Source organism: Zalophus californianus, chromosome 7 (assembly GCF_009762305.2).
Source record: "Zalophus californianus isolate mZalCal1 chromosome 7, mZalCal1.pri.v2, whole genome shotgun sequence".
NCBI classification, from domain to species: domain Eukaryota; kingdom Metazoa; phylum Chordata; class Mammalia; order Carnivora; family Otariidae; genus Zalophus; species Zalophus californianus.
In genome coordinates this window covers 106,400,756-106,427,592 of record NC_045601.1, presented here as the reverse complement: position 1 = coordinate 106,427,592, position 26,837 = coordinate 106,400,756, and the positions used below count along the sequence as shown (strand labels likewise).

Sequence of the window (26,837 nt, the reverse complement as noted above, 5' to 3'; positions counted from 1 at the left end):
GAGTGGGAGAGGGAGAAGCAAGCTTCCTCCGGAGCAGGGAGCCCGATGCGGGGCTCGATCCCAGGACCCTGGGATCATGACCTGAGCCGAAGGCAGATGCTTAACAACTGAGCCACCCAGGCGCCCCTACTATCACATTTTTAATTTCTAAGAGCTCTTTTTAAAAATGTGTTCAATTTTTAAGTATCTTATTTAATGAATATTTTGTTTTCTTTCTCTGAGGCTATTAATGATGGTTTTGTTTTGTTCTGATAAGTTTTCTTGTCCCTGCATAGTATTTAAGTTTCTTTTGTTCTCTGTTTTTCATATTGGCTGTTTCCTCAAATACATTTTAATCTTTAGCTCTCTGCCTGTATCTGCCTATATCTAAGGGTTAAGGGCAGGGCAATTAAAAGTAGACTAGAAGCTCCTTGGGTATGGGTAAGGCCTCCTTGATTCCAGGCTGAACTGGCTGGGGGTTTCATTGGCAAATTCTTTTTTTTAAAGATTTATTTATTTGTTTTAGAGAGAGAGCTTATGCACACAGGGGGAGGAGCAAAGGGAGAGGGAGAGAATCTCAAGCAGATTTCACACTGAGCATGGAACCTGATGTGGGCCTTAATCTCATGACCCTGAGATCATGACCTGAGCTGAAATCAAGAGTTGGATGCCCAACCGACTGAGCCACTCAGGCGCCCGTCATTGGCAGATTCTTGATGTCAGTATTTCTACATCTTTTCTTTTGGGTTGATTTAATCAGATTCCTGAGAGAAGTGCCTTCCAGTCTCCTGCCCAGAAGTATAAAGCTGGTCAGCCTTTTGGGAACCTATTTGGGGAAAAATGTTTTGTATTTGGACTAGCAAAGAGAACATACATAGGACTTCGATAATGTGAAATTCAAGGTTCTTTTCACGAATATGAACAACAGAGTAATGGAATAAGTCTTGCTCTGGTTATCTTCTTTTTGCCCCAGAACTTACCGGCTTAAAACATTTCCTTGTGCTAATGGTCTCTGTTGGTCAGGGATTTGGACAGGACACACAAAAGAATGGCTTGTCTCTGTTCCATGATGTCTAGGGCCTCAGCTAAGAAGACTCAATATTTGGGGGTATCTTGACACATATGGGCTTGAATCATCTTTCCATGTCTGGTAGTTGATGCTGGCTGTAGGTTAGGTCCTTACCTGGGAATGGGGAGTAAATCTGCTTGTGGCCTCTGTATGGCTTGGGCTTTCTTTCAGCATGTGGCCTCAGAATAGTTGAACTTCTCCCATGGTGTCTCCAGGCTCCAATGGGGATGTTGTAGTGAGTATGGTGGAAAGGTGTGTTTTTGCTCACCCTCCCTTGGAAGTCAGGCAGTGTCACTTTGCTGCATTTTGTTAGTTACAGGTAATTCACAAGGCTACCTGGATTCAAAAGGAGGGGACATAGACCTCCACCTCTTGATGGGAAGCGTATCAAGGTTGAATCCTAAAAAGAGCACATGAGATGAGAGATATGGCTATGACTATCTTGAAAAATGTAGTCTCCTACAGGGCTGGAGCTGGGGATGAGGAGATTGTGGGTGCAGTGATAGTAGTGAGTGTAGAGTTGTGGTAGAGGGGCTAAAGAGAGCACTGTCAGACCTACCTAAAGAGAACAGCAAGACTTCAGAAAGGAACCCGCTCTCATGAATTTTCTCAGGAAGTGGATAGACAAATTAGTGGTATCTTAACTTCTCAGTAGAAGAAACTGAGACTCAGGGGCTAATGAAGACTGAATAGAGTTAGTGATAAAGCCAGACTAAAATCTGGGTGTTCTGGGGGCGCCTGGGCGGCTCAGTCAGTTAAGCATCTGACTCTTGATTTTTGGCTCAGGTCATGATCTCAGAGTCAGTGAGGTTGAGCCGTGTGTTGCGCTCTGTGTGGAGTGTGGAGCCTGCTGAAGATTCTTTCTCTCTCCCTTTGCCCTTACCCTCTCCCCTGCTCACGTGTGTGTGCACGTGCTCATGCTCTCTCTCTCAGAAAAAAAAAAACAACAACTGGGTGTGCTGACATTTAGCCTAGGCTCACGTTGGGAAATTTGAGTTCTTCGTTCTTTATGATTGTAAAGAGATTTGGCACAGGTAATAGAAGATTTTGGGTCATAATAATTTCATTTCAAAACATTTCTTACCATTTAAACTTCATTCCAAAACCTCTGTGTTAGGCTGTGTTAGGCTGACAGAGGAACAGAAGTATTGAATTCTGCCATGGCCCAGAGTTCATTTTCTCTCTTGGTGTTCATTAAGAAAATGTATAAGAATTCTGTTTCCTGGGGTGCCTGGGTGGCTCAGTCATTAAGTGTCTGCCTTCAGCTCAGGTCATGATTCCAGGGTCCTGGGATCGAGCCCCGCATCGGGCTCCCTGCTTGGCGGAAGGCCTGCTTCTCCCTCTCCCACTCCTCCTGCTTGTGTTCCCTCTCTCACTGTGTCTCTCTCTGTCAGATAAATAAATAAAATCTTAAAAAAAAAAAAAAAGAATTCTGTCTCCTTTGAGATTTATATCGTAGGACCAGAAGAGAGGATTCTGCTATCCTGGCTGAACTGGTTTTTTTTTTTTTTTTTTAAAGATTTTATTTATTTGAGAGAGAGAGAATGAGAGATAGCACGAGAGGGAAGAGGGTCAGAGGGAGAAGCAGACTCCCTGCTGAGCAAGGAGCCCGATGTGGGACTCGATCCCGGGACTCCAGGATCATGACCTGAGCCGAAGGCAGTCGCTTAACCAACTGAGCCACCCAGGCGCCCCTATCCTGGCTAAACTGTTAAAACACATTTCTTTACCTTCTTGTTTCTCAGGAAGCTCAGAACCTCATGGCCCTGACCAATGTGGACACCCCATTAAAAGGTGGACTAAATACCCCTTTGCACGAGAGTGACTTCTCAGGTGTAACTCCACAGCGGCAGGTTGTACAGACTCCAAACACAGTTCTTTCTACCCCATTCAGGTATTGTGAATAAATAGATCTTTCTTGTTTTAGGAAAACTCGAATTCAAGGATTGGACATGTTTGCTTTAGTAATGTTGATAGAGAATGGAAATAAGTGTTTAACTTGCCTTTTTGATTTCTTCTCACTCATAGTAGTAAATAACAATAATATCCAGGAATTGGTTAAAACCAAATGGAACTTTTTTTTCCCCAGAGTTTCTGATGCTGTCACTTTGTTTCTGAATACATTTTATCTGATTTAAAAGAACAAATCAGTGCACTGTTAATGATCATTTGTTGAATTTTATAAAAATTGTAGTCCTTTATCTGTGTATTACTATTGTTTTTCTCCCAGCATTTTATTTTGAAAATTTCTAACATTCAGTTAAATGGTTAAAAGAACCGGAAAACAAACATCTATGTCACTTATCACCTAGATCTACAGTTGTTAATATCTTACTCTATTTGCTTTATCATATATCTATCTCAGTCCATCTAATTTTTTAATGCATTTCAAAGTAAGTTGCAGGTTTCTTTCCCTTCACTTCTAACACTGTCTTGTGCATATCATTAACTAGAGGTCAGAGTTCAGTCTTTGTTTACAATTTTTTTGTTTTGTTTTAAGTCACCATTTTTAAGAATTTTTAAGATAAAAATGCTGTAGAAGAAATTCATATTAAAATGAAATTTGAGCGTTTAAGGTTGGAAATCTTTGGGCTTTACTTTTAATTTTCAGTATTAGCGTCAGTCCTTCTAGTTGTTTAGTATGGGAAGCATCTCAGACTGTTGGAACTGTACCCGACAGCAGGATCAAGAAGCATTGGCAACCAAATCCGTAAATAATATTTAGTACTTTTGCAAGGCTTGTAGGAGAGCCTCTTCCCTCTTTTTCCTGTGTATGTCTTGTCTCAACTAGATTGTAAGCTCCTTGGGGATAGGGACCATGTCTTATGATAACACCCCACCCCACCTTTGGGAACACCTGTCTGGCAGCACCACTTACCTGCAACAGAGCCAAGATACAGGAAATAAGCAACAACAACAATGAAAGGCTTTGATCAATTAAAATATAAGTTGCAGAGTCTGTGGACTTTATTCCTAAGAGAGTCTCTGCCCTCACTCAGTATATATAGGCCTGGTGTTTGGTTTCCAAACAAAATGTAAAGGGAGGAGCTATCATGCACACCCATGATAGTGGTGTCTAGCCAACAGACCCTGGTGGTGAGGGGCAAATGATAAGATGAAGACACTGAACTCAAAAAGAGTTTCTTTCCTCGGGGTCTTTGAGCATGGTGGCTGACCTCCATGTTCTTAGCCACCCTGCAGTGCGTCAAGGAAAGGTTGAAATAATGTTTGGTGGGCCTAGTTTAGCAAGGCAAGAAAATGTCAGATGTAATAATTTAAGTCATTAAAGTGAAAATACTATGTGTAAATACTAAGCTACTTGAACTAAACCTGTATTTTAACCTAGAGAGCTAACTTAAAACCAGGTAGGGAGACAGAATTTCCGTATCTTTGTTTCTTTCTTTTATGCTTTCTTATAAAATATTGTGAAAATTATTTTCACATAAAATAGTTTATGTGAAAAACATTTGAAAGCACGATCCAGATAAAATTGGCACTTTTATTAATTGGAATTTCTGTCTTTTTAGGACTCCTTCTCATGGATCTGAAGGGTTGACTCCCCGCAGTGGGACAACTCCCAAACCAGTTATTAATTCCACCCCGGGTAGAACTCCTCTTCGAGACAAGTTAAACATTAATCCTGAGGATGGAATGGCAGACTACAGTGACCCCTCTTATGTGAAGCAGATGGTACATGTCAATTCCCTTTTAATACTCTTTTTTTAAAAAAATTGCGCTGTCTCATGGGTGCTGTATTAAAATATTTCCCCTTGTTGGTGCGTATTACATGCACCTTAAGATACTGTACACCTGCGGAAGCCAGAAAAGAATGATTGGAGGACTTGAGAAGGAGAACCTTTTGGTCTCATAGGCCTACTTATTCTTAATATGTTTGTGAATATTGATTATGCTGATAGTAATGCTCCTTGTGTCTCATATGATTTTATTCTTTATCATTTACTAGTTTACTCTCTTGAATGATACTTTGTATTTCTGTAAAATAAAATTTGAGTTTGGAATGCCTCATAAATTAGGTTTTGAGCCTTGATTCCTCTGTTTGCTCTATGCTTTTAGAATAGTCTAGATCTCAAAGTTAAGTTGATGTTTATTGCTTATTTTAGTGAAGTTTTCCTTTGTATATTTTGCAAGCTGATGTAGACAGCTAATTATAAAAGCCACAGTTTTATTTCTACCCTTGTTACTGCCTTTATTATGTCACTATTGGATCTTATTATGTGATGCCACAGAAAATCATTGTGAGATTTTTTTTTTAAATTAGTTCCAACGATTTTGGCCTATTTTCACTTTACAAATTAAGTCTAACTTCATGTATAGATTTGGTTAGTTTAGAATTTTTTTTGATGCCCAAATCGATATCAACTAATGTCAACTGTGAATGGCTACATGACAACGAAACAAATGAAGAATGTAATGTGTGCAGAGTGCTGATCTGGAGACTTGAAAGGATCTAAGATTGAGTAAAGATGTCCTTTGTCTTAAGGAAATTTATACTCTGGAGAGATTGGTGTACTAAACCAAGTCTGAAAATAATTGTAATATAAGAACAGAATAAGCTCTCTGAGTAAAACCAACATACTTAGGGTGGCCAAAGAAAGAAATAATCACATTTGCTGGGTGGGCACTTGGAAAGCCTTCGTTGAGGAGGTATGCTCAGAAGGAGATTGGGGGCTATCTCAGATGGAGGCCACGATATGAGTAAGCATGGAGCATGTTTTGGACATAGCAGCTCATCGGGTCCTCACACCTACCATTCATGTAATGGAGCTGGGGGGAATGACACTGGAAAGGTAAGCCAGGGTTGTACTGGGGAAAACTTTGGGTACCAGGCAGTTTCTTTTGGGAAATGTAGACTGTTTTCTTTGGCCATCATATGATCTAGTAATTCCTCCCTCCCTCCCTTCCTTCCTCCCTTCCTCTCCGCCCCCCCTTCCTTCCATTTGTTTTTAAGTAAACTCTGTGCCCAACATGGGGTTTGAACTCAGGACCCCGAGATCAAGAGTTGCATGCTGTACTGACTGAGCCAGCCAGGTGCCCTATGATAATTTCTATTAAAAATACACACAAAAATTCAAGCATCTTTTCAGATTAGGTTTTATTAGTCCAAGGACAAATTGACTTTTGAACTTGTTCTTTTCATTTGCTGTTAAATTTCAATGTCAGAAATGTTTTCCATAGATAGAAATCCTGAAGGATTTTTCTGTCCCTACAGAGGTAGTTCCCAAACGTTCTATTAGAATATCCCAGAGTAATTGTATTGATCACAAATCAACGTTTTTGATAATAATTTAGAGAAGAACGTGAGATAGAAATCAAGCAAAAAACTTGTCTCAGCTCTGAAGTTAGGGATCATTTTTCTAGAATTAATATATGCTAATTATTTTTTAGAAACTCTTAAAGAATATTGGTTGAATTCTTAATGTCTATGAATTGAGAAGGACCAATTTTTTTCTACAGGAAAGAGAATCTCGTGAACATCTCCGTTTAGGGTTGTTGGGCCTTCCTGCCCCTAAGAATGACTTTGAAATTGTTCTGCCAGAAAATGCCGAGAAGGAGCTGGAAGACCGTGAAATAGATGATACTTATATTGAAGATGCTGCTGATGTGGATGCACGAAAGCAGGTAGGTAATTGTGCTAGAGGGGAAATGTGAAGTTGCTGAGTGTGTCAGTAGGCTGAAAGAATGAAGAATGGTCATTAAATTTGTCAAGATCCCTACTTAAAAAAAAAAAAAGGTTTTTCAGTACTTAAAAGGATTGCCCTAAAGTAAATTACTTACCATCATTAATAATACAGAGTCATGTAATTAATGATATACTGAGACTGTCTTGATAGGCGTTCTTAAAATGTGTATATATGTATGTATATGTGTATACACATAATCTTTTATTTTTATTTATTTTTTTAAAGATTTTATTTATTTATTTGACAGAGAGAGACAACGGCGAGAGAGGGAACACAAGCAGGGGGAGTGGGAGAGGGAGAAGCATGCTTCCCGCGGAGCAGGGAGCCCGATGTAGGGCTCAATCCCAGGACACTGGGATCATGACCTGAGCCAAAGGCAGACGCTTAATGACTGAGCCACCCAGGTGCCCCTATTTTATTTTTTTTAAAGATTTTAATTTTTTATTTAGAGAGAGAGTGTGCAAGCGGGGCAGGGGGAGGAAAATTTAGAGTGTGTCAGAATAATATTAGTAACATCTTGTACTGATAATCTTATAGTTACTTGTTCATTTGCACTTACCAACCTGGTGATGTAAATAGGATAGGTATTAGCTTCATTTTTGAGGTAAGGAAATAAGCTCAGGTTAATTAACTTTCCCAGCTTTCATATTTGGAAAGGGGTGAATCTTGATCTCACACTGAGGTCATGTGACCTCAAGAATTCCTTTTAGGAATTCTTGCTGCAGTCCATTTCAGGATGATTTTAGAATTTCTAAATGTGAATAGCTTTTAGAAGTGTGAATAGCATCAATACAAATATATTTTAGAAATCACACGAATGTGCTTTTTGGTGGGTAATACAGGATAATACTTTTTGTGTTTAGTTCTCTTAGTTACTTTGCCCTACATTTACTCTTAGAAATGCTGTGAAATTCTAATGTGTTAACTCACATTATTCATGATTTAAGAATCAGGAAACAACACATTCATTGGCTGGCTTTTTAAATTAAAAATCAGTAACTTTCAGGGTGGAAGTAAGGGTTGTATTACAGGATGAATAATTGAGAGTCCTGTCTAAGTTTAGGATTCCAATTTACTTATTTTAATTTTTAAATTTTATTTTAATTCCAACATAGTTAACATACAGTATAATATTAGTTTCAGGTGTACAGTGTCGTGATTCAACACTTCCATACATCACCCAGTGCTCATCATGACAAGTGCCCTCCTTAATCCCTATCACCTATTTCACCGTTTCTCCACCACCTCTCTTCTGGTAACCATCAGTTTGTTCTCTGTAGTTAAGAGTTTCCTGGCGCCTGGGTGGCTCAGTTGTTAAGCATCTGCCTTGGGCTCAGTTCATGATCCCAGGGTCCTGGGATCCAGCCCCGCATCGGGCTCCCTGCCCTGTGGGAAGCCTGATTCTCCCTTTCCCACTCCCCCTGCTTGTGTTCCCTCTCTCGCTGTCTCTGTCAAATAAGTAAATAAAATCTTAAAAAAAAAAAAAAAAAAGTCCGTTTCTTGGTTTGTCTCTCCTTTTTTCCTTTTGCTGGTTTTATTTTTTGAATTCTATATATATTAGTGAAATCATATGGTATTTGCCTTTCTCTGATTGACTTAATTTCGCTTAGCATTGTACATTTCGCTTAGCATTATACTCTAGCTCCATCCATGTTGTTGCAAATGGCAAGATTTCATTCTTTTTTATGGCTAAAGGCTGAATAATACTCCATTCTAATGTGTGTGGGTATGTATTATGTCTTCTCTGTCCATACACACACACATATGCATATACACACCAACCTACATACACCACATCTTGATCCATTCAGCTCTCCATGGACACTTGGACTGCTTCCATAATTTGGCTATTGTAAATAATGCTGCTCTAAATATAAGGGTGCACGTATCCCTTTGAATTAGTGTTGTGTGTGTGTGTAAATGCCTAGTAGTGTGATTGCTGGATCGTAGGGCAGTTCTATTTTTAACTTTCTGAGGAACTTCCCATACTGTTTTCCAGAGTGGCAGCACCACTTTGCATTCCTGCTAACAGTACAGGAGGGTTCCTTTTTCTCCACATCCTTGCCTAACACTTGTTTCTTGTGTTTTTGGTTTTAGTCATTCTGACAGGTGTGAGGTGATATCTCATTGTAGCTTTTTAAAAAAATTTTTTAAGTAGGCCCCACACCCAGTGTGGGGCTTGAACTCACAACCCTGAGAGCGAAGAGTCAGATGCTCTACCGACTGAGCCAGCTAGGTGCCCCTATCTCATTGTAGTTTTGATTTGCATTGCCCTGATGATGAGAGATGTTGAGCATCTTTTCATGTGTCTGTTAGCCATCTGGATGTCATCTTGGAGAAGTGTCTGTTCACGTCTTCTGCCCATTTTTTTTTTCTTCTCGTGTTTTAATTGAACCATTTGTTTTTTGGTGTTGAGTTGTGTGAGTTCTTTATATATTTTGGGTATTAACCCTTTATTGGATATGTCATTTGCAAATATCTTCTCCCATTCAGTAGGTTGCCTTTTAGTTGATCATTGTTTCAGTGTGCAGAAGCTTTTAATTTTGATGTAATTCCCATAGTTTATTTTTGCTTTTATTTCCCTTGCCTCAGGAGGCATATCTAGAAAAATGTTGCTACAGCTGATGTCAGGGACATTACTGCCTTTGCTCTTTTCTAGGATTTTTATTAGGATTCCAATTTAAACAAGAAAAGAACGACTATCTGATGGATGGAGTCATGTAAACTTGGAGAATGTTCTAGTAGCTGTTGGCAGTTCTTAGTTTGTATTGTAATGAAAGAATGAATAGATTGATTTCTGTTGCCTTATATTGTCTTTCTGCAAACCTACACAGATTTCTACAGCATTAGCTCTTGAGCATACATGTTCTTATAGACTGAAATGTTTTCAACTTTATTGAAATGTGGCAAATACTGCATAGCTGTAATAACGGATATAACAATAATTTTTTAAGGCTATACGAGAGGCAGAGCGTGTAAAGGAAATGAAACGAATGCACAAAGCTGTCCAGAAAGATCTGCCAAGACCATCAGAAGTAAGTGTTAGAATTTCTGGCTTAGGAAGTTTTAAGTTTCTTCTTATATGATTGATGTTTTTATATCATTCATAAAGTCTGTAAAACATAATTTTATCTACTTTCTGAATATAGTAAAGCAGTTCCCAGATTTAATCTCTGAAAATGTTTCACTGGTACAAATAAGACTTTAGAGGGGGAAAAAAAATTTCTTTTGAAAATGTAAAACTGCTACTTAATTCATGCTAGAACAAGTAATAGCATCAGTGTTGCAGTGATATGTTTGGTAATTGTACTTATTTTAACATTTTAGGTAAATGAAACTATTCTAAGGCCCCTAAATGTAGAACCACCTCTAACAGATTTACAAAAAAGTGAAGAACTCATCAAAAAAGAAATGATCACAATGCTTCATTATGACCTTCTACATCACCCTTATGAACCATCTGGAAATAAAAAAGGAAAAACTGTAGGATTTGGTACTAATAATTCAGAACACATTGCCTATCTGGAACATAATCCTTATGAAAAATTTTCCAAAGAAGAGCTGAAAAAGGTAGGATTCAAAAGGAATGTTTTGGTCTCTGTTAAAGTATTTATTAAGTACTGTGTATCATGGATGAACATGAGCTTATTTTCTCATGCTGATATTTATAAACAAATGAATTATGTGATTAGGAGATAAATGTTCACAGTAAGTGGTAGGAAGGAGACATACTTGACCTGCCCCCTTCCCCTTCCATGATAGAGCTGCTTCAGGTGATCAGTGGCTTGAGGTGGCAAGGCGTTTTTGTTTCATGGGTGTATGTCTGATGGACAGTTGCTGCGATTTGCCATTTCCTGTGTTTAACTCTTCTACTTCTGATTAGAATTGAATACCTTTAATACTTAAACCTCATTTATTTAGATGAATATGAAGAAGCAAGCATATATTCAAAATGTTTCTTTCACATAGAGAAAGGAAGTACTGTATACTGAATTTATTCCCCTCACAGGATTTCCCGCTATCCTTTTGGATAAGTAAATACAGAAACATTTTCTTGTATAAAGTCTGTCCTGCCTCTTCCTCCATATGCATTTGATTATTTCTGCTTTGACAGAGCAAACAGCTGTGATTGTGAATAGAAATCTGTTCCACGGTATGAGAAAATACAGTCGGTGCCGTGGTTGGAAGCAGAGTGGTCATTAGCTTTAGTCTTTTTTCTGTAGGCCTTGGCCCCGAGGGGCAATGACAGACCTGTTGGTTGGTATGGGCTATTGCATACTTGGGAGAAAACCCATAAAATATCTTTTTTCTGTCTTCTCTTCTGTGCTTTCCCTCTGCCTTTTTCTTTCCGTTTTCCTTGTTGCAAAAGTAATAACGTGTTTATTAAAGGATTTTTAGAAAATGAGAAAGGAAGGAGGGTTTAGATTTATATTGAAACAGTTTGCCCCTGATTTCTGAGTAATTCCGAATTGCTCTTTTTTAGCAAGTGCGGTGGGGACTGACATCGTGTCGAGGGCCTGTGCTTGTGGCAAGCGGGTTTAATCAGTGGGCTGAGGTTGAGAATCACACTCTGAACTCTGTACTTGAACAGTCTCCTCTTTTTAGAGTGAAAATAGGGGAAGCTGGGATTTAGGAATTGAGGAATATGTATGGAAACCTGAAATAAGGATCACATTGTAATCTATTGTTGCCTAATAGAAGGTTCTGTAGGGGGTAGATTCTAATAAAGTTTTTGAAAATAACAATTGGAGTTAGTGCTTTGGGATTATTTGAAACCGTTAAAGAGTAGTTTGAATATTCTTTTATATTTTATGTGTGTATTTATATTGCTCTGTGTTCCAAAAAGAATTTGAAGCAGCTGTTTACTTAGCAGATTCTTTATGGAGAATTTAAGATAACTTAGTCATACTCTCTTCTAATACTTATAAGAGCTGAATTTGTAAATTTTTATTATGTATAGTTTGGGAGTGAAATACCATTTCTCTTATGAAGTGTCAGATTTTCATTAAGGATGTTACTGGTTTGTTTTCATTATTTTCTCTCAGAGATACTGTTTTAAAGTATCTTGTCTTTATCTCCTATAGACATGGTTTTCCATTGTTTTTAAGTTTTTTTGTATTTGATTTTATATATTTTGGTCTGCCTTATTTTCTGATGTACTAGAATGATTGAAAGGTTTCTTTAAGGCACAAAAAAACAGTTGTCAGGTTTGAGCCATGAAGCAAAGGGCTGGTAAAAGTTCACGTGGTATGGTCATGGAGTCATTGTGTCTGATGGGCTAGGCTCTGATGTATATTGTATCACTTCGTCCTAATAACAAACATGTCAGGTAGGTATTATCCTCATTTTACAGATGAGAAATGGGCTCAGAGATGTTAAGCAAGTTCAGACAGCTCCTTAAATGGTAAAGCTATGATTTGTATCCAGGCCTGTCCAGCTCTGTCCCCCTCATTCTCTCATTTTAAACTTTCTTCAGTAGTAAGTAAAAGCTGGTCTGTGATCCATTATTTTTTGATCTGTGCCCCCATGTCATTCTTCGGCAATGTCAGGGGTATTTCATCAGGTGAGAAAAAGGCGTGTACCAAAAGAAATGCCTGGTTCCCTTTCACAGTCCTGTGGACTCTGAAGTGTAGGGTGGGATTGGTAGAGTAGGGGGAGCACAGCCAAGCATAGGTGCCGTTTGGCTTGGGCATGATCCTGCCTTGCCTTTCCTAGAGATGTGTTTTTGAACAAGTTGCTTAATCTCTCTGAGCCTGTTTTATCACCTTTAAGATGAGGTTAATACCAACTACTTTGTAAGGTGGTTGTGGTGTTTGGAGATCATGTAGGTGAAACCTTTAAATGTTTCCAGCATACAGTAGCTATCCAAGAAATGGTGGCTACAGTTACAGTAAGTGAAGGCAAAGGATGTTTATATCATTGGGGATACATGGACACTTGACTTTTCAGATCAGTCTGTACCAGCTAATTGGCTTTTTGATTCATTTTGCTTAGGTATTGTTCCTCCCTTCCCAAAAAACAACCAGTTAACCAAAACTCCTTGCCTTTACCAAAGAAAATGGAAAAACTAGTGTTTTAAAGCTCTCTCTTGATGGCAAGTTATTGTAGTACCCAAACTTACTGAAATTATTACTGTACACAGGCCCAGGACGTTCTGGTACAGGAGATGGAAGTGGTCAAACAAGGTATGAGCCACGGAGAACTCTCAAGTGAAGCTTATAACCAGGTGTGGGAAGAATGCTACAGCCAAGTCTTGTATCTTCCCGGGCAGAGCCGCTACACACGGGCAAACCTAGCTAGCAAAAAGGACAGGATTGAGTCACTTGAAAAGAGGCTTGAGGTTGGTATCCTTTTAAAATTCTCATTTAAAGTGTACCTGGATTGAAATAATGAACCAAATAATACCACTGGAGGTCATTTCAGAAAAGTAGACCTGAGGTCTGAGGTGATGATTGCCTTTGCAATTCTTTGTTTTTAAATCTATGTATTTGTTTTCGTACTCTCTGTACCCGGTGTGGGGCTAGAACTCACGGCCCCTGAGGCCAGGAGCTGCATGCTCTTCTGACTGAGCCAGCCAGGCGCCCCTTGCTTTTGCAGTTCTTGAGGGAAAACTACACCGAAGTGTTTGATCTTCTTTGACGTTTTATTGGTTTTCAGCATTGCTGGACTTAATGATAAAGGTGCCCTCCAGATTGATCACAGGTCAGACAGAACCTTTGAAATGTGGGAGCAAGAGACAAGAAGTTAACACTAGTCACTCAAAACAGTGTACATCAATGCTGGAATAGGAGAGATCTCGGTGGTACCAAGAAGCTTTTTTTCCCTATAGCCAACGGAGCACATTTATAAAACTTTGGTTCCTTTCTGTTCACCCTGATTCCTTTGAGTTTGTTAGAGAGAGAGCACCGAGCTGGATCAGACAATGGCTTCTGTGATTTTTTTCACATCTGAGGAAAATGTTGAAATGTACTGGATGGGAGTTTCATTGGCATATGGTTTCTTAATATAGTCTGTGTGTTTTGAATTCCAGAATCTGTGTAGGCATTTTGCCAATGGCATGTAAATTGTGGTTCATCGACCACTAGGTTGCCTTGTGGATTCTTAATGGTGGTCTTCAGGGATGTTTCTGAGGCCAGGATGGGATAGGGGAGCAAGGGGTGCTACAGGCAGTCACATGCAGAAGTGGCCTCAATTTCTTCTTAGTGATTATCAATTTCTTTTTACAGAAAGCAGGTTGGAAAATATTTTTATTTAGGGTTAAAATAAAAAATGATAACATTACTTGGGGTGATTGGTGCTGTGTGGGGCTAGTGAAATGAACAGGAAAAAGCATTCTTTGAATATGAAATTATTCTAAGTCTTAATTTTACCTTTAAGACCACATGTATAGGCACCTGATGGTTAACACCTGTGGGCCTCTTTTATCATTTAGTGGGAAAGTAGTTTCTTTTGGAAGTAATTCTCATATTGGGTGAAATCTTTACAATCCAGTTGCTGCTAGTTACTCCAGTTGTATTACTCTGACTTCCAGCAGGGTGTGCTGTTGTGCTGTGTTTTAATTCACAATTTTAAAGTCAGGGAAAGGAGAACATCAGTGGTCACATTTTAAGTTCTACTTTCTGTTGTGTAGGCTTCGTTTCTTATGTATAAGTGGTAGTTAGCAGTGTAATCCTGATCTAAGGTCACATCATAATTGATTAGAAAGCTATTTGGAAAGCTTCCTTGCAACATTGATGTATAAATACTTTGGTCTCTCACTTAGTTTGAAAAGCTGCTCATTTGAGGTGGGTAAACTTTTTCTACTTCAAGTGGTAAGGACATTTTGTGCTCTTTAAGATATAAAAAAAGTTTTTCCCTAAATCTCATTTACTTTGTTGAGGCACTAACTTTCATGACAGCAAATAAATGTGTCACAAAGTGAGTGGTGCCATAAAGTACAGTAATTTTTATTTTTATGTTGAATTCGTCTTGTGAGTTTTGAAGGGAAAAATACAGAAAGAACCACTGCTGTCCTTTTGGAGATTTATTTGGATCATTTATGAGCAACCATTAAAAACATGTGGTTCTCTTTGTTCAGTTCAGTACCAGGAACTGAAATCTTCCGTTGAACTATTTTTGTTGAAGGATTGGTGATTTTGGAAGAATATTCATAAAACAGTCTGAAGTAATTTTTCTTTTCTTGACTTCTGGATAACTTACTTTATTGTTTACCCAGCTAGTTACTTTTAAAGAATATGTAATCAAATCCTTTAATTTAGTAAACTACACTTATTTCAAATGAAAGTTCATTAAATCTTTAAAAAGAAGAAAAGAGACTCAAAAACCCAAGTAAACAAATCCCCCATTTTATTTGTATCCATCCCTAATTCAGAACTAGGTTTGTTAGCTTATTTTAGTTTTTGAAGACACAATTCTACTGGTTTGAAATACATAAATATTTTATTTCAATTGTGGTAATTCTTTCATCATTTCAGTTGATTGCTAAATTATAAACATTATTCAAAGTTTGTTGTGGGGAAGGAACTCCAGTCATATATAAACTAAATGCTATACTTAAATTATTCTTTCCACTCTTAGGTTCAGGGAGATATGCCTTTCTGTGCAAGCACAATACACCATGGCTGCCAGTGTGTTTGATTTTTGCTGTCATGAACTTTGGAACAGTGAATCTAAATTACGGTCCTATCACAGTGTATCAAGCAAGATGAAATCCAGCTTTGTCGTGGTTGGTGTCTCCTAAATGGATTAAAAAATATGCCCCGAGGATTATATTGGAGCTGGTCTTTGAGCCATTACTCATGATTAGTATTTGCAACATAGAACTTAAATGAAAACCCTTAAGATATTCATTTAAAACTAATAGAATGATCTCAGATTTTACGTAGAATGTGGTGGGTGGTGTAAGGAGTCTCTTAAATGCATAGAATCAGAATGTAGTCACAGGTCAGAAGTAAGTGGGAAAGACTTCAGAATTGTAACCAAGTTCATGTATTTTATTCTGCTTTGGAGGCAGAATTAATTTCAGAACCTTGCCAGATATATGTGCAGCAGCAGCAAACACAAGTGATAGCTAATATCAGAAAAGGAGGAGTTAGAAAGCATAGCACATTGAGGCCATTTAAATACGATATTTTAATAACTTCTGAGGGCATTGTAGGTGTATGGTAGGAGGAGTAGAGTTATTGCTATTTGTAGTGATGTGTCCCAGATTTTAAAAAAAAAATTTTTTTTGTTCAGGGTCATTTCTTTCTTTTTTTTTTTTTTTTAAAGAGGAATGGCTAAAACAGTAGGAAAATTTTTATTAGATGGTAAAAAATAAAATGGCTTTAGCACTTGATGTAATCATATGTTTAGTGACTATTACGGAGCATCTGCTATGTGCCAGCCCTTGTTCTAGCCCCTGGGAATATAGCAGGAACAAAGCAGACAGGTGCTGTGCTCTTGGGGACTTCAGTTATCTGGAAAATGCTTCATGTGGAGAGCTTCATTTTCTGATGATGCCAGATAAATGAGTCATTACTGTATTTGGGAAGTGCAAATAGAATTTGAAGTGTTCTAATTTGTTTCCACTTTAAGTGGAAATAGGACATCGTCTGAAGACATAATTATTTTGAGTGAAATAATTTCCAGTAGGTGCAAAAGTGAAATGAGAAGTTTGAATTTAGGCCTGCTATTAAATTTAATAGTATTTGAAATAGTATCTAAACTGCTGTGTTGAGGAAGTTTGGCTGAAAAGTAGATTTTGTCATGTTAGCTATAAAAATGGAAAGGCTTTCCTTAGAGGTGGAAACTAGGTCCAGAAGTAATACTTCTCCCCGTATTTTACTGGCACAGTCAGTTTAGTCAAGAAATATTATGTAATATCGACTTCTTGGAAATAAAGTAACTTAAAGAACACAGATAACACATTTAAAATCTTTCTCAATGTATTTGTAGAACTCTTATGAGGACCCCTGCCTTTATTGAATGGTAATATTTCAGCAAAATTCGCTGTACAATGGGTCAGATTTTCTCTGATTTTCATTATAAAGTCAGATATTTTTACATAGGAAAAAATTCACCCTTAATACTTTAAAGAGTGAAAGCTTAGGGTAAGGATCAAATTGTTGGGCAAATCTGGGTGGAGGACTCTGTGTTGTAGTCACTCGGCAAGTTTATGTTCCCTTGTGGGTATGTGTGGGGAGGGGTGACACGGGGCACAGGAGAGAAGTTTTTAGTACTTTGGAATGCTCCCTTTCTCAAGTTCTGTTCTTTGCCTTGACCCTTAAAGGCACTGACAGATTTCTTGGTTGTTTCTATCAAGAACTCTAGAGCTGGATCAGAGATCTCCTTGGTACAGTTGTGTTGCTTCTGTTATGCCTCAACATGGAGTTGAATTTGTTTCATGTGTTTCATTTCCTAACGCATGCAGATGTAAAGTGCTCTTGGTATTGCTTTGTTGGTACATTACTGTTCTTGAAAAGGCTTTTAGTAAGGTTTTGCCTCACTTAGCTTGCTTTGTGGGAATGCAGCCTGGTGGTTGCTAACTCGGGGAGATGCTAGCAATAATCACTCAGACCTGCAGCTCATCAGTATGGAGAGGGTTCATTGATAGAACTGAATGCTAGTGAGTAGTATAGAGATTAAAGGAAAGGCACTCATGGACTCTTGTTGTTTGCAAACATTTCGGTGGTTGAACCACATCGTTACTACTATAGGATCATATTGCTAAATGATGGACTAGGAAGTGGAGCTGCCATCAGCTCTGTATTTATTTTGGGTATCCTTAAACCTGTTTTTCCAGTGGTATAAAGTTATATTCTGGCCCCCCAAGCAAGAGTTTCACTGAGGGATGCTCTTAATGTTTCTGAACCTCACTGTAACAGACTTTAACTGAAGACAGTATTGGAGACCCAAGGATAATGTGTTTATTTTGGAATTACTTAAGCTTAGTAACCTTAACAAACTTAGTGAGTTCGAAAGTAACAATTACACTTTTATAAGTCCCATACAGCCCCCTTTTGTAATGACCCGAGGAAACACTTACGGTTCCACTGATTCATCTCCTGGGGACCATCAGTTTTCCATTGGTCTCTGGCCAGTCTTTTTTAGACAGTTTCTCTTCTATGCATTTAAAAAATAACATTTGTAGGCGTTTTTCTAAAAATAATACCTGTACTTTGTAGAAAATTTAAAAAGAAATTAAAAAACAATTTGAGAAGAAGCCTACCATCCAGACATAATTGCCTTAAACGTTTTGAGGGATGTGTATGTGTGTATGTATATATTTATATATACGTGTGTGTGTGTATGTATATATATGACTAAAGACAGAAAAAATTACCATATGCATCTATGCGTGGATGAAAGGAGGAAGGTGTTTAGAAACTGAATTGGAATCACCGTATACTACTTTGTTAATTTAATAGTATATTATTACAAATATTATTAAAAAAAGAAAAGAAACCTGATCACTTGCTCTCATTTATAAAGCTGTGGCAAAGAACAGCTTTGGCGAAATCCCCAAGTAATTACGTACTGGTTATATTCTGCCCAACTTCTTAAAAAGTTGTTAAATAACCTTTTCTTCCCTGTAAAATTTTTCTACGAGATGTTTGTTTTCTTATGATCTTATAGCTTGTTAAGAATAAAAGAATTAGGAATTTAAAAGTATAAGCTGGGGAAAGTCAAAGCTTTTCTCAAGTGTCAAATAAAATTCTTGTAGGCTAATGTCTCAGTTAAGGAAAGAATGATGGGCAGATCCATTAATTAAGATCTTGTTTATGTGTGTCTAGAATAACTTGTTTTTCAGGGAACTGTCTGATGGCATTAAGCCATTTAGACCCACAGCTTGAATTTCCTCAGGCATGTTTGCATTTCAGGGGCTGAGGCAGGGAGGATGTTCGGTTTATTAGTAGTGGTGTGGCCTAATGTGTTGAACTTTCAAGTAGGACACATTCTGTAGTTTCTTCACTTAGTCGCTGTGTGGCCTAGGGCAAGTTACTTAACCTCTCTGAGCCTCAAATTTCCTTACCTGTAATATTTGGGTAGCTAATAGTTTTTATCTCGGAAGTGAGAGTTTGAGATACTGTAAGATTAAATGAAATACTGTGTGCCTAGCAGTTACGAGGTTTAGTGAGTGGAAATTCTCTCCCTGTCGCTTCAGGTCTGTTGAATTAAACTTGGTTTGATACTCTCAGGTATCAAGAAGTAACTTTGGTACCTTGAACAACAGGGTGGCTGAGTTTTTATTCTATAAATTTTGATGACCGTCTGAAATTTGAGACATGGGTTGATTTTCACAGAGATTGAGTAAGGCTTAAGGCTCAGATTTTGGTTAGTATAAATGGATTTTAACATAATTGTGGATTGTAATTTAACATCTCATATATACATTTTGGTGTGTTGAAATTGTTGACATACTTGTAAATTTTGATGTCTCTTATATTTCATTGTATTGATGTTTCATGGTTTGTGGTGTATAGTCTTTTTTTTAAAAAGATTCTGTTTATTTATTTGACAGAAAGAGACACAGCGAGAGAGGGAACACAAGCAGGGGGAGTGGGAGAGGGAGAAGCAGGCTTCCTGCTGAGCAGGGAGCCCTATGCGGGGCTTGATCCCAGGACCCTGGGACCATGACCTGAGCCAGAGGCAGACGCTTAACGACTGAGCCACCCAGGTGCCCCTGTGGTGTACAGTCTTAACAAAATAGCCTCTGCAGTAGATACTGAATTTGAATTTTATAGAACCTTTTATTATGGGAGTTTTCAAATAAACCCTAACGTGGATTAGTTTAATTGAGTCCTCAGATGTTAACATCCAGCTAGGGGTATCAACTCAAAACCACTTTTGTTTCATATATTGTTCTCTCTTTCCCATTATTTTGAAGCACATTCCAGACATCGTATTATAAGACTGAGTTACAGTACATGAAATTTGTCAGTTTGGTGTCCCCCACACATTGGTGTGTAGATACATTCTCATTCATCTCCCCTTTCTGGATTGAATTTTACTCTTTCATTTTAGATGTAGTCAGCTTTAATTATATCAAGTGTTGTCCTACTTTAATTTTTTCATAGTTACAGTTTTCTTTTCCTCTTTTTTTTTTTTTTAAGATTTTATTTATTAGAGAGACTGAGGTAGCGACAGGGAGAGGGGGAAGCAGGGAGAGCAGGAAGCTCAACTCGGGGCTCTGTCACAGGACCCTGAGATCATGACCTGAGCCAAAGGCAGACGCTTAACCCACTGAGCCACCCAGGCGCCCCTAGGTACAGTTTTCTAATAGTGAATTTTGTGCTGATACATATTTAAAGCTTAAGCTTCCATTATAACCATATCTGGTAGGTTTGTCTGGTGACAAGTTTACAAGGTATTTAATCCTATGTCCACTCCTATCTCTGCTACTCTCTCTGTTGGATGTTTTAAGAAAAATTTGAAGTGCATTTCTAAGTGCAGATAAGGATTTGAAAAAAAAATTTTTTTGAGAACTTTTTATAAGTCAGCTCTAACATACTGTCCAAGCTCCTTAAGCCAATATTGTTTTGTTCAAAATAAGTTGTCCTTCAGGAAGGGCAATTGCTAATACTTAATTTTTTTTAGAAAGGCTTAGAAATATGAATTTGGTTAAGTCACAGTCTGGTTTTTCCTGATTTTTTTGTATTTTAAACAATAAGGTCTTATACCCTGTTGGACTTTAATATTTCTGTGGTGTATGAGTATGGGGTGGGGGAGTTGGACTAATTTAGAGCAGTTCTGTTCCATGAATACATGTGCATTTCATGTTTGAGGTTTCTTGGCTAGAAAAAAGCCAGACCTTATAGGTTAGCATTTTTCCCTCCTAAAGCTTATTGAGCAGGCATAGGTTGAACATTTTACAAAGTGTACATATAATCTTCCTTCACATTTTAATGATCAGATGGCAGACATAAGGTAACTGAGCTCAAATTGAATATTAAAAGCTGCATTTAATTTTTCCTTATACTTTTCGTGACTAAATTTATGTAGTTATTTGACTATAAATTAATTTTTTCTTGCGCTTAATTTTTTGGTATAATTTATTTCCATATTTGCTTGGAATCTTAGTATAGTATTTGAGCCAGAAGATTTTATATAAAGCTTGAACTAAATTAAATAAAATTGTTGGCATGAAATGGAAGCTAGCAACTTTTAAGTTTTAAAATCCTTGATAGTTCGGGAAGCCTAGATGACTCAACTGTATGAGGTGAGGTAATCCCCAGGTACAAGGTACCAGTCATTCAAAATGTGTCTTGATGACTAATTAAACACTTTTAGAACATAAGTATTAGGCTCTGGGACCAAATTGGAAATTGAATATCCATGGAGTGCAGTGCATAGCTATTTGAATTATCTTAACCAATGAAAATGAAAATTTGTCTAATTTTTAAAATGTGCTATGTATAGGGGCATCTGGGTGGCTCAGTCAGTTAAGTATCCAACTCTTGATTTCAGGTCAGGTCATGATCTCAGGGTGGTAAGATTGAGCCCTGTGTAGGGCTCCGTGCTCAGCAGGGAGTCGGCTTGAGATTCTCTCTTTCCCTCCCCACCCCCTCCCACCCCCCTCCATTCTCATGCCTGTTTGCTCTCTCTCAAAAAAAAAAATGTGCTGTGTGTATTAATTTGAAATTCTCTGCTGTTAATGTTAGGGTTTTGGAATGTTTATTTGAATCCACAGATGATTAGAGTATCTTAGAACATGCTGAATTATGGTATAACTCCATCCAGCAACTCCATCCTGATTGCCTAGTAGGGGGGCTTTAAAAATACCAAGATCTGAGACCATTTAAATAAGGGTCTCTGGGCTTAGGGCACTGGCACTGGTAGATTTGAAAAGCTCCGTGGGTGATTCTAAAGTTGAGCTGGGGTTGAAAGCCACTGGCTGGAGAAGACACATTCCAGTACACGTTACTTGCCATGGTTGTCCTCAAGAGGCAAACTGCTCTCTTAAAAGAAGGAATAGCTGTTTTTCCTTGCTTTATTTCCAGGAAGGATTCTGGCTCATTTTTTATTAAAGTTGGAATTTTAAGGTTTTAAAGCCTCATCATTAGTCCCATGGTCCATTAGAGAGGGGAGAGCAAAATGGTTGAACTCTTAGTGTATATAAGGTAATTGTCATCAGACCTGACTCTTGTTAACTTGTTTCCTCTGTGCTAGTCACTGGGAGGCTAAGGGTTTGGCATCTATTATATTACTTAAGCTCCATAATAACTTATAGCAGTGATTGCCATTTTACTGATGAGGCAAGGAAGACAGGTTAAATAGCTCGCATCACCTGAGAACAGTGGGGTGGCAGTGCTGGGTGGCAAGGGTGACTCGCTGCGCCCTCTCCTGTGCTGCCTGACTCCGCAGTGTTTCCTTAGACATTGGTGCCATGGAACTTACTTTGATTTGTTATCTGTTAGGGGAAAATAGCTCCTTTATGAAGGACATTATTTATTATCCAAATGAATTGCAGATGAATAAAAGCTTACTAGCTTTTTATGGATTATTATTTGGGTGTACATTATCTTGAAACTGCTTAGTTTCAGAGTCACTTGATGGAATCAGTTGAGGTGGGGTGGGAGAGTGGGGAGAGAGAGGAAGTAAGTTGAGGGGGGGAGGAAAGAAAGAACAGACCCACGCATAAGAAAGTAACACAGATTTAATGATTATTCTTGTGGCTCTGACCTCATAATTGTTAAGTGTTGTATGTTGAAAACATGCATTTGCAGATCACTTTAAAATACGAAGTGATTATATTGTGGGACGTAGAATATACACCTAGAGTAGGTGTTATGTGAGTGGGATTCTGTATTACACACCTGTTTCCTTCTCAGCCAGCTCTCCTTGAACTCTCTCACCTGGGGCTTTCTCGGCCCTGATTCAGCTCCAGCATTTTGTTGATATCTTGCTTTTGTTAATTGTCCTCCTCTTCCTGTTTTGTGAGTTTGAATTCTTTTCCCCTAATTTTTAGAATGAGTTGAGGAGGCAGCCCATCTGTACTCAGTATACATATTTAATAGGAAAACTGTCATCTCTCAATTTTCTGGTGTCTTCACTTTTCAAAAACTAAAGATTTTTTTTTCTTTTTTTTTTTTTTTATATTTTTTATTTTATTTATTTGAGAGAGAGAATGAGAGATAGAAAGCATGAGAGGGGGGAGGGTCAGAGGGAGAAGCAGACTCCCCGCTGAGCAGGGAGCCCGATGCGGGACTCGATCCTGGGACTCCAGGATCATGACCTGAGCCGAAAGCAGTCGCTTAACCAACTGAGCCACCCAGGCACCCTAAAGATTTTTTTTTTCATTGCCAAATGTGATATTCTTTTTCCTTTATCGGTTTTGTGCCACATTTAGAATTATGATAAAAATAAACCAGTAGTTTTATAGTTTAAGGGGATTACATTTTGATTACAACTAAGGTGCATTAATTGGACATTATTCAGTTGTTAAAAATGTGCTGGATGTATAATATAGACGTGCATTTTCCCCACTTCTATTGAGAAATAATTGTACATCACTGTATAAACTTAAGGCATTCGGGATGATGGTTTGATTTATGTGTGTTGTGAAATGATTCTCGCGATAGATTCACTTAACCTGCATCATCTCACATAGATAAAATATAAAGGAAGAAAGAAGAAAAAAAAATGTCCTCTTATGATCTTGAGATTTACTCTTCTTCACAACTTTCTGTATATCATATTGTATAGAAGTCCATTTTGGGATAAAGGTGGTGAAGATGGGTCTCTGCCAGCCCCCAAATCAGTGCGGATTAATGAGAGCAGAAGTTATTTTCAGAAGCAGAGATTAGTTTTTCTTATACTATGAAATTCAAACTTGCTTTGAAATTGAATCATGGGTGAAGTTATAGACAGATGGTGTGGGACTAAACTGTGAACCCCTTCTAGTACAAGACAAACCCTTCTTAGGCCAAATTTTGTGTTATGGCAGCTAAAATATAAGGGGTTCTAATGTACCTTTGCTTTGAGGAGGTAAATGAACCAATAGTGCCTTTTTAGTTCTGTTATTTGGCTTGTTTTTCTCATGTCTGCTGATGAGATCTTCCCCCAACCCCCAGATAAACAGGGGTCACATGACCACGGAGGCTAAGAGAGCTGCAAAGATGGAGAAGAAGATGAAGATTCTGCTTGGTGGGTACCAGTCTCGTGCCATGGGGCTCATGAAGCAGTTGAATGACTTATGGGACCAAATTGAGCAGGCTCATTTGGAGTTACGCACTTTTGAAGAACTCAAGAAACACGAAGATTCTGCTATCCCCCGGAGGCTAGAGGTAACATTATTGCCTTGCAGCATTGCTTAAGAAGAGAACTGCAAAGAATTACCAGGGCTTTCCTGTTTTTTCTTTTTCCTGTGCAGACTATCTCTGAAGTTGATACTCTCTGGCTTTTTTCAGTGAGAGCTTGAAGTTTTTGACTTATCTAGAATTGTCTGTGTGTAGATGGATAGACCAGGCCAATGGTGGATACAGTGGCTTTTCCTTTACTAACTTTCTGGTTTGTATATCTATACACCGTGACATGGAATAAGTAACCCTTGTGATTTGTCCCCCTGAAGCTTAATTGCATCCCATTCTTCTCGCTCTCTGAGGTCCATTGAACCATTGTCTGTTTTATAATTTAGGATGCTGGGAATACAGCTGCTCATTCTGAAGCATGAAATTCCTTTGGCCAGATTTGGTTTATTTCTCAAGTGTGCATGATAGTCACACTTGGGCAGCCAGGGCTTAATGAAGTGCATTTGTGGGTATTGATAGGACGACAGTGGCTTGTTTATTTGAGATGGCAGCAGAGATTTTATAAGATTTTACAAGATTTACAAATGGTAGTCATTTGACCAGAGAATGGTTGCAGTACTTGTTTTACAGCACAAGTAGTTGCTATTTCTTGTTTCTCTGGGGGAATACCTAGCCCTTAAGAGTCATGACGTAGCTCAGCTATTTGTAAGATGATAAAGTATCATAAGATGTTTTTAAATTTCAGTGTGCTTACGTATGAAATAATTATTTAATATTTTTGTCTCTTCAAGTGCCTAAAAGAAGATGTTCAGCGACAACAGGAAAGAGAAAAAGAACTTCAGCATAGATATGCTGACTTGCTGCTGGAGAAAGAGACTTTAAAGTCCAAATTCTGAAGCATAGTTTATATTCTGTCACAAGATGAATTAATTGCTGGTTTTCATACTCTGGAAGGCTGAAACTGATGATTATCTTCATTGACAAATTTACCCACAATCTGTGGTTTTTCAGTTGTTTGTTTTAAATGATATCAATCTTACCCAGTCTATGTATAAAGACTTTAACTCCACAGGACATTTTAGGGTTTAAATTATTAAGATGATTCTTTTAGCAGTGTCATATTTACAAATTTTTTTTTAGTTTTGGCCTTTAATTTTAAAAGCCTGATTTTAAAGTGCTGCCTGTGAGTAAACTCTTGAATAAAAACAAAATATAAAAAATGGAGAATGTAGCCTTTTGTTTGAAGTAATTAGATACTTAGAGTGCCCACAAACCAGCAAGTATGTACTCTGTGTCATATTTAATGAGTAACTCTTGGGTAATAAAAATGGCGATCCAGTATTTTAATTCCTAAAGAGGAGTCCTTTTGTGGCTTTGTCAGTTTTAGCATAGAGTACTCATTTCTCAGTACACTGACAAGATAAACATTTTAACACCTCAGTTTTTTGTTTTTTGGTTTTTTTTTTTTTTTTTTAGTATAACTTTAAGGAAGATCTCTTCTCTGCCCAGCTACTCACACAGTTATGGATTAGGACTCAAAAGATTTCATTTTTATCGACCTGTTCTCTTCTTGTAAATGTCTTTTTGATAAAGGCATGTTAAAGATTAAAGATTAATTTCAGTAAGGCTGTTGAACTTTATTAAAGCTTGGTGTTTATCTTAACAAGTTCATTACACAAGTGTAGAATTTGGGGAATGGGTGGGAGTGGGAAGACCTGACTTTGTAATTCACATGAAATTATTTGGGACACTTATTAATTGGCTACAAGTTTGGTATAGACCAACAATATGTTGGACTAACCAGGCAAATTTCCCAATCTTAAGAATCCTAGGGACTAAAAGGAGGGAAGGAGGGATTGATTGATTCATTCATCAGATATTTATTAACTGTATACCCGGTGTCAGACTCGTGGAGATAGAACAATGAGTAAAATGGGCATGACTCCTGTTTTGTGGTGCTTACGGTCTGTTGGGAATTTTAGGTGATTAAAAATCAGATGTTTATCGAGTGGCTCTTCTTATGTGCCAGGCACTTAGTTAAGTGTTGGAGATAAACTCTCAAACGGAGATGACAGTAGTAGGAGGAGATACTCCCATATACCAGGAAAAGTATCAGATCATGAACTTAGATTCTATGGAGGGAATTAAAATAGGGTGATGGGAGATAGTGACTGGGTGGCTACTTTAGGCTGCATGATCAGAAGAGTCTTTGAGGAGGTAACTTTTAAGATAAGATGTGATTAACATCTTAGAAGGAGCCATTCTTGTGGGACTCAAGGAAGAGCAATACCAGCAGAGTGAAGAACAAGCACAAAGCCCCTTTGGAGTGTTTGAGGAATAGAAAAGACGACCATGTGGCTGGAACGTCAAGAATGGCATTTGAGTAAGGCCTACATGAATAGGGGCATATTTATAAAGCCTTGGTAAGAATTCTTATTTAGATTTTATTCTATTATGGGAAGCTATGAGAAGATTCTGAGCAAAGGAATGACATGGTTAGATTTGGTTTAGAGAAATATCCTGTGGTCATACTGCATAATGTCTCACTGGCTGAAGACAGGGAAGCCAGTTAGTTGAGGAGCATGAAGCGGTAATGAGGCAAACAGCAACACTGACTCAAACCAGGATAGAGGCAGTCCTGGTGGGGACAGGTGCAAAGATTTGAGTGGTAATAATTCTGTGGTCTCATCGGACTATATATTTTTCTAGTATCTAGCCACTTAATTCTAGTACTTGTTTCAGTAATTTCACATCGTTTTCTAGGGAACACTTTGATATCATCTATGAATAATAATGTTTCTTCTAGTAGTTTAATTTTTGTTGCATGTTTTGTTGGCAGAAATGTTTAAAACAGTG

The 26,837-nt window shown here is 38.0% G+C and overlaps 1 protein-coding gene across 2 annotated transcripts in view; it reads left to right on the top strand.

The window, feature by feature from the left end:
• Positions 1–25,201, top strand: part of CDC5L (cell division cycle 5 like) — a 45,268-nt gene extending 20,067 nt beyond the window's left edge. The window contains exons 9-16 of one of the 2 annotated variants that reach the window (XR_003521360.1): positions 2,794–2,942; positions 4,576–4,738; positions 6,524–6,688; positions 9,705–9,785; positions 10,078–10,320; positions 12,893–13,090; positions 15,328–15,475; positions 23,805–23,941. Coding sequence is in view for 1 of the 2 variants with exons in the window: in XM_027601646.1 (XP_027457447.1) it covers positions 2,794–2,942; positions 4,576–4,738; positions 6,524–6,688; positions 9,705–9,785; positions 10,078–10,320; positions 12,893–13,090; positions 23,805–24,017; positions 24,773–24,877 (1,317 nt within the window). In the remaining variant the exon portion in view is untranslated. Of the gene's footprint in view, positions 1–2,793; positions 2,943–4,575; positions 4,739–6,523; positions 6,689–9,704; positions 9,786–10,077; positions 10,321–12,892; positions 13,091–15,327; positions 15,476–23,804; positions 24,018–24,772 lie in introns of those variants that run through there. The other variant, XM_027601646.1, reaches the window with a different exon arrangement.
• The last annotated feature ends 1,636 nt before the right edge of the window (positions 25,202–26,837 follow it).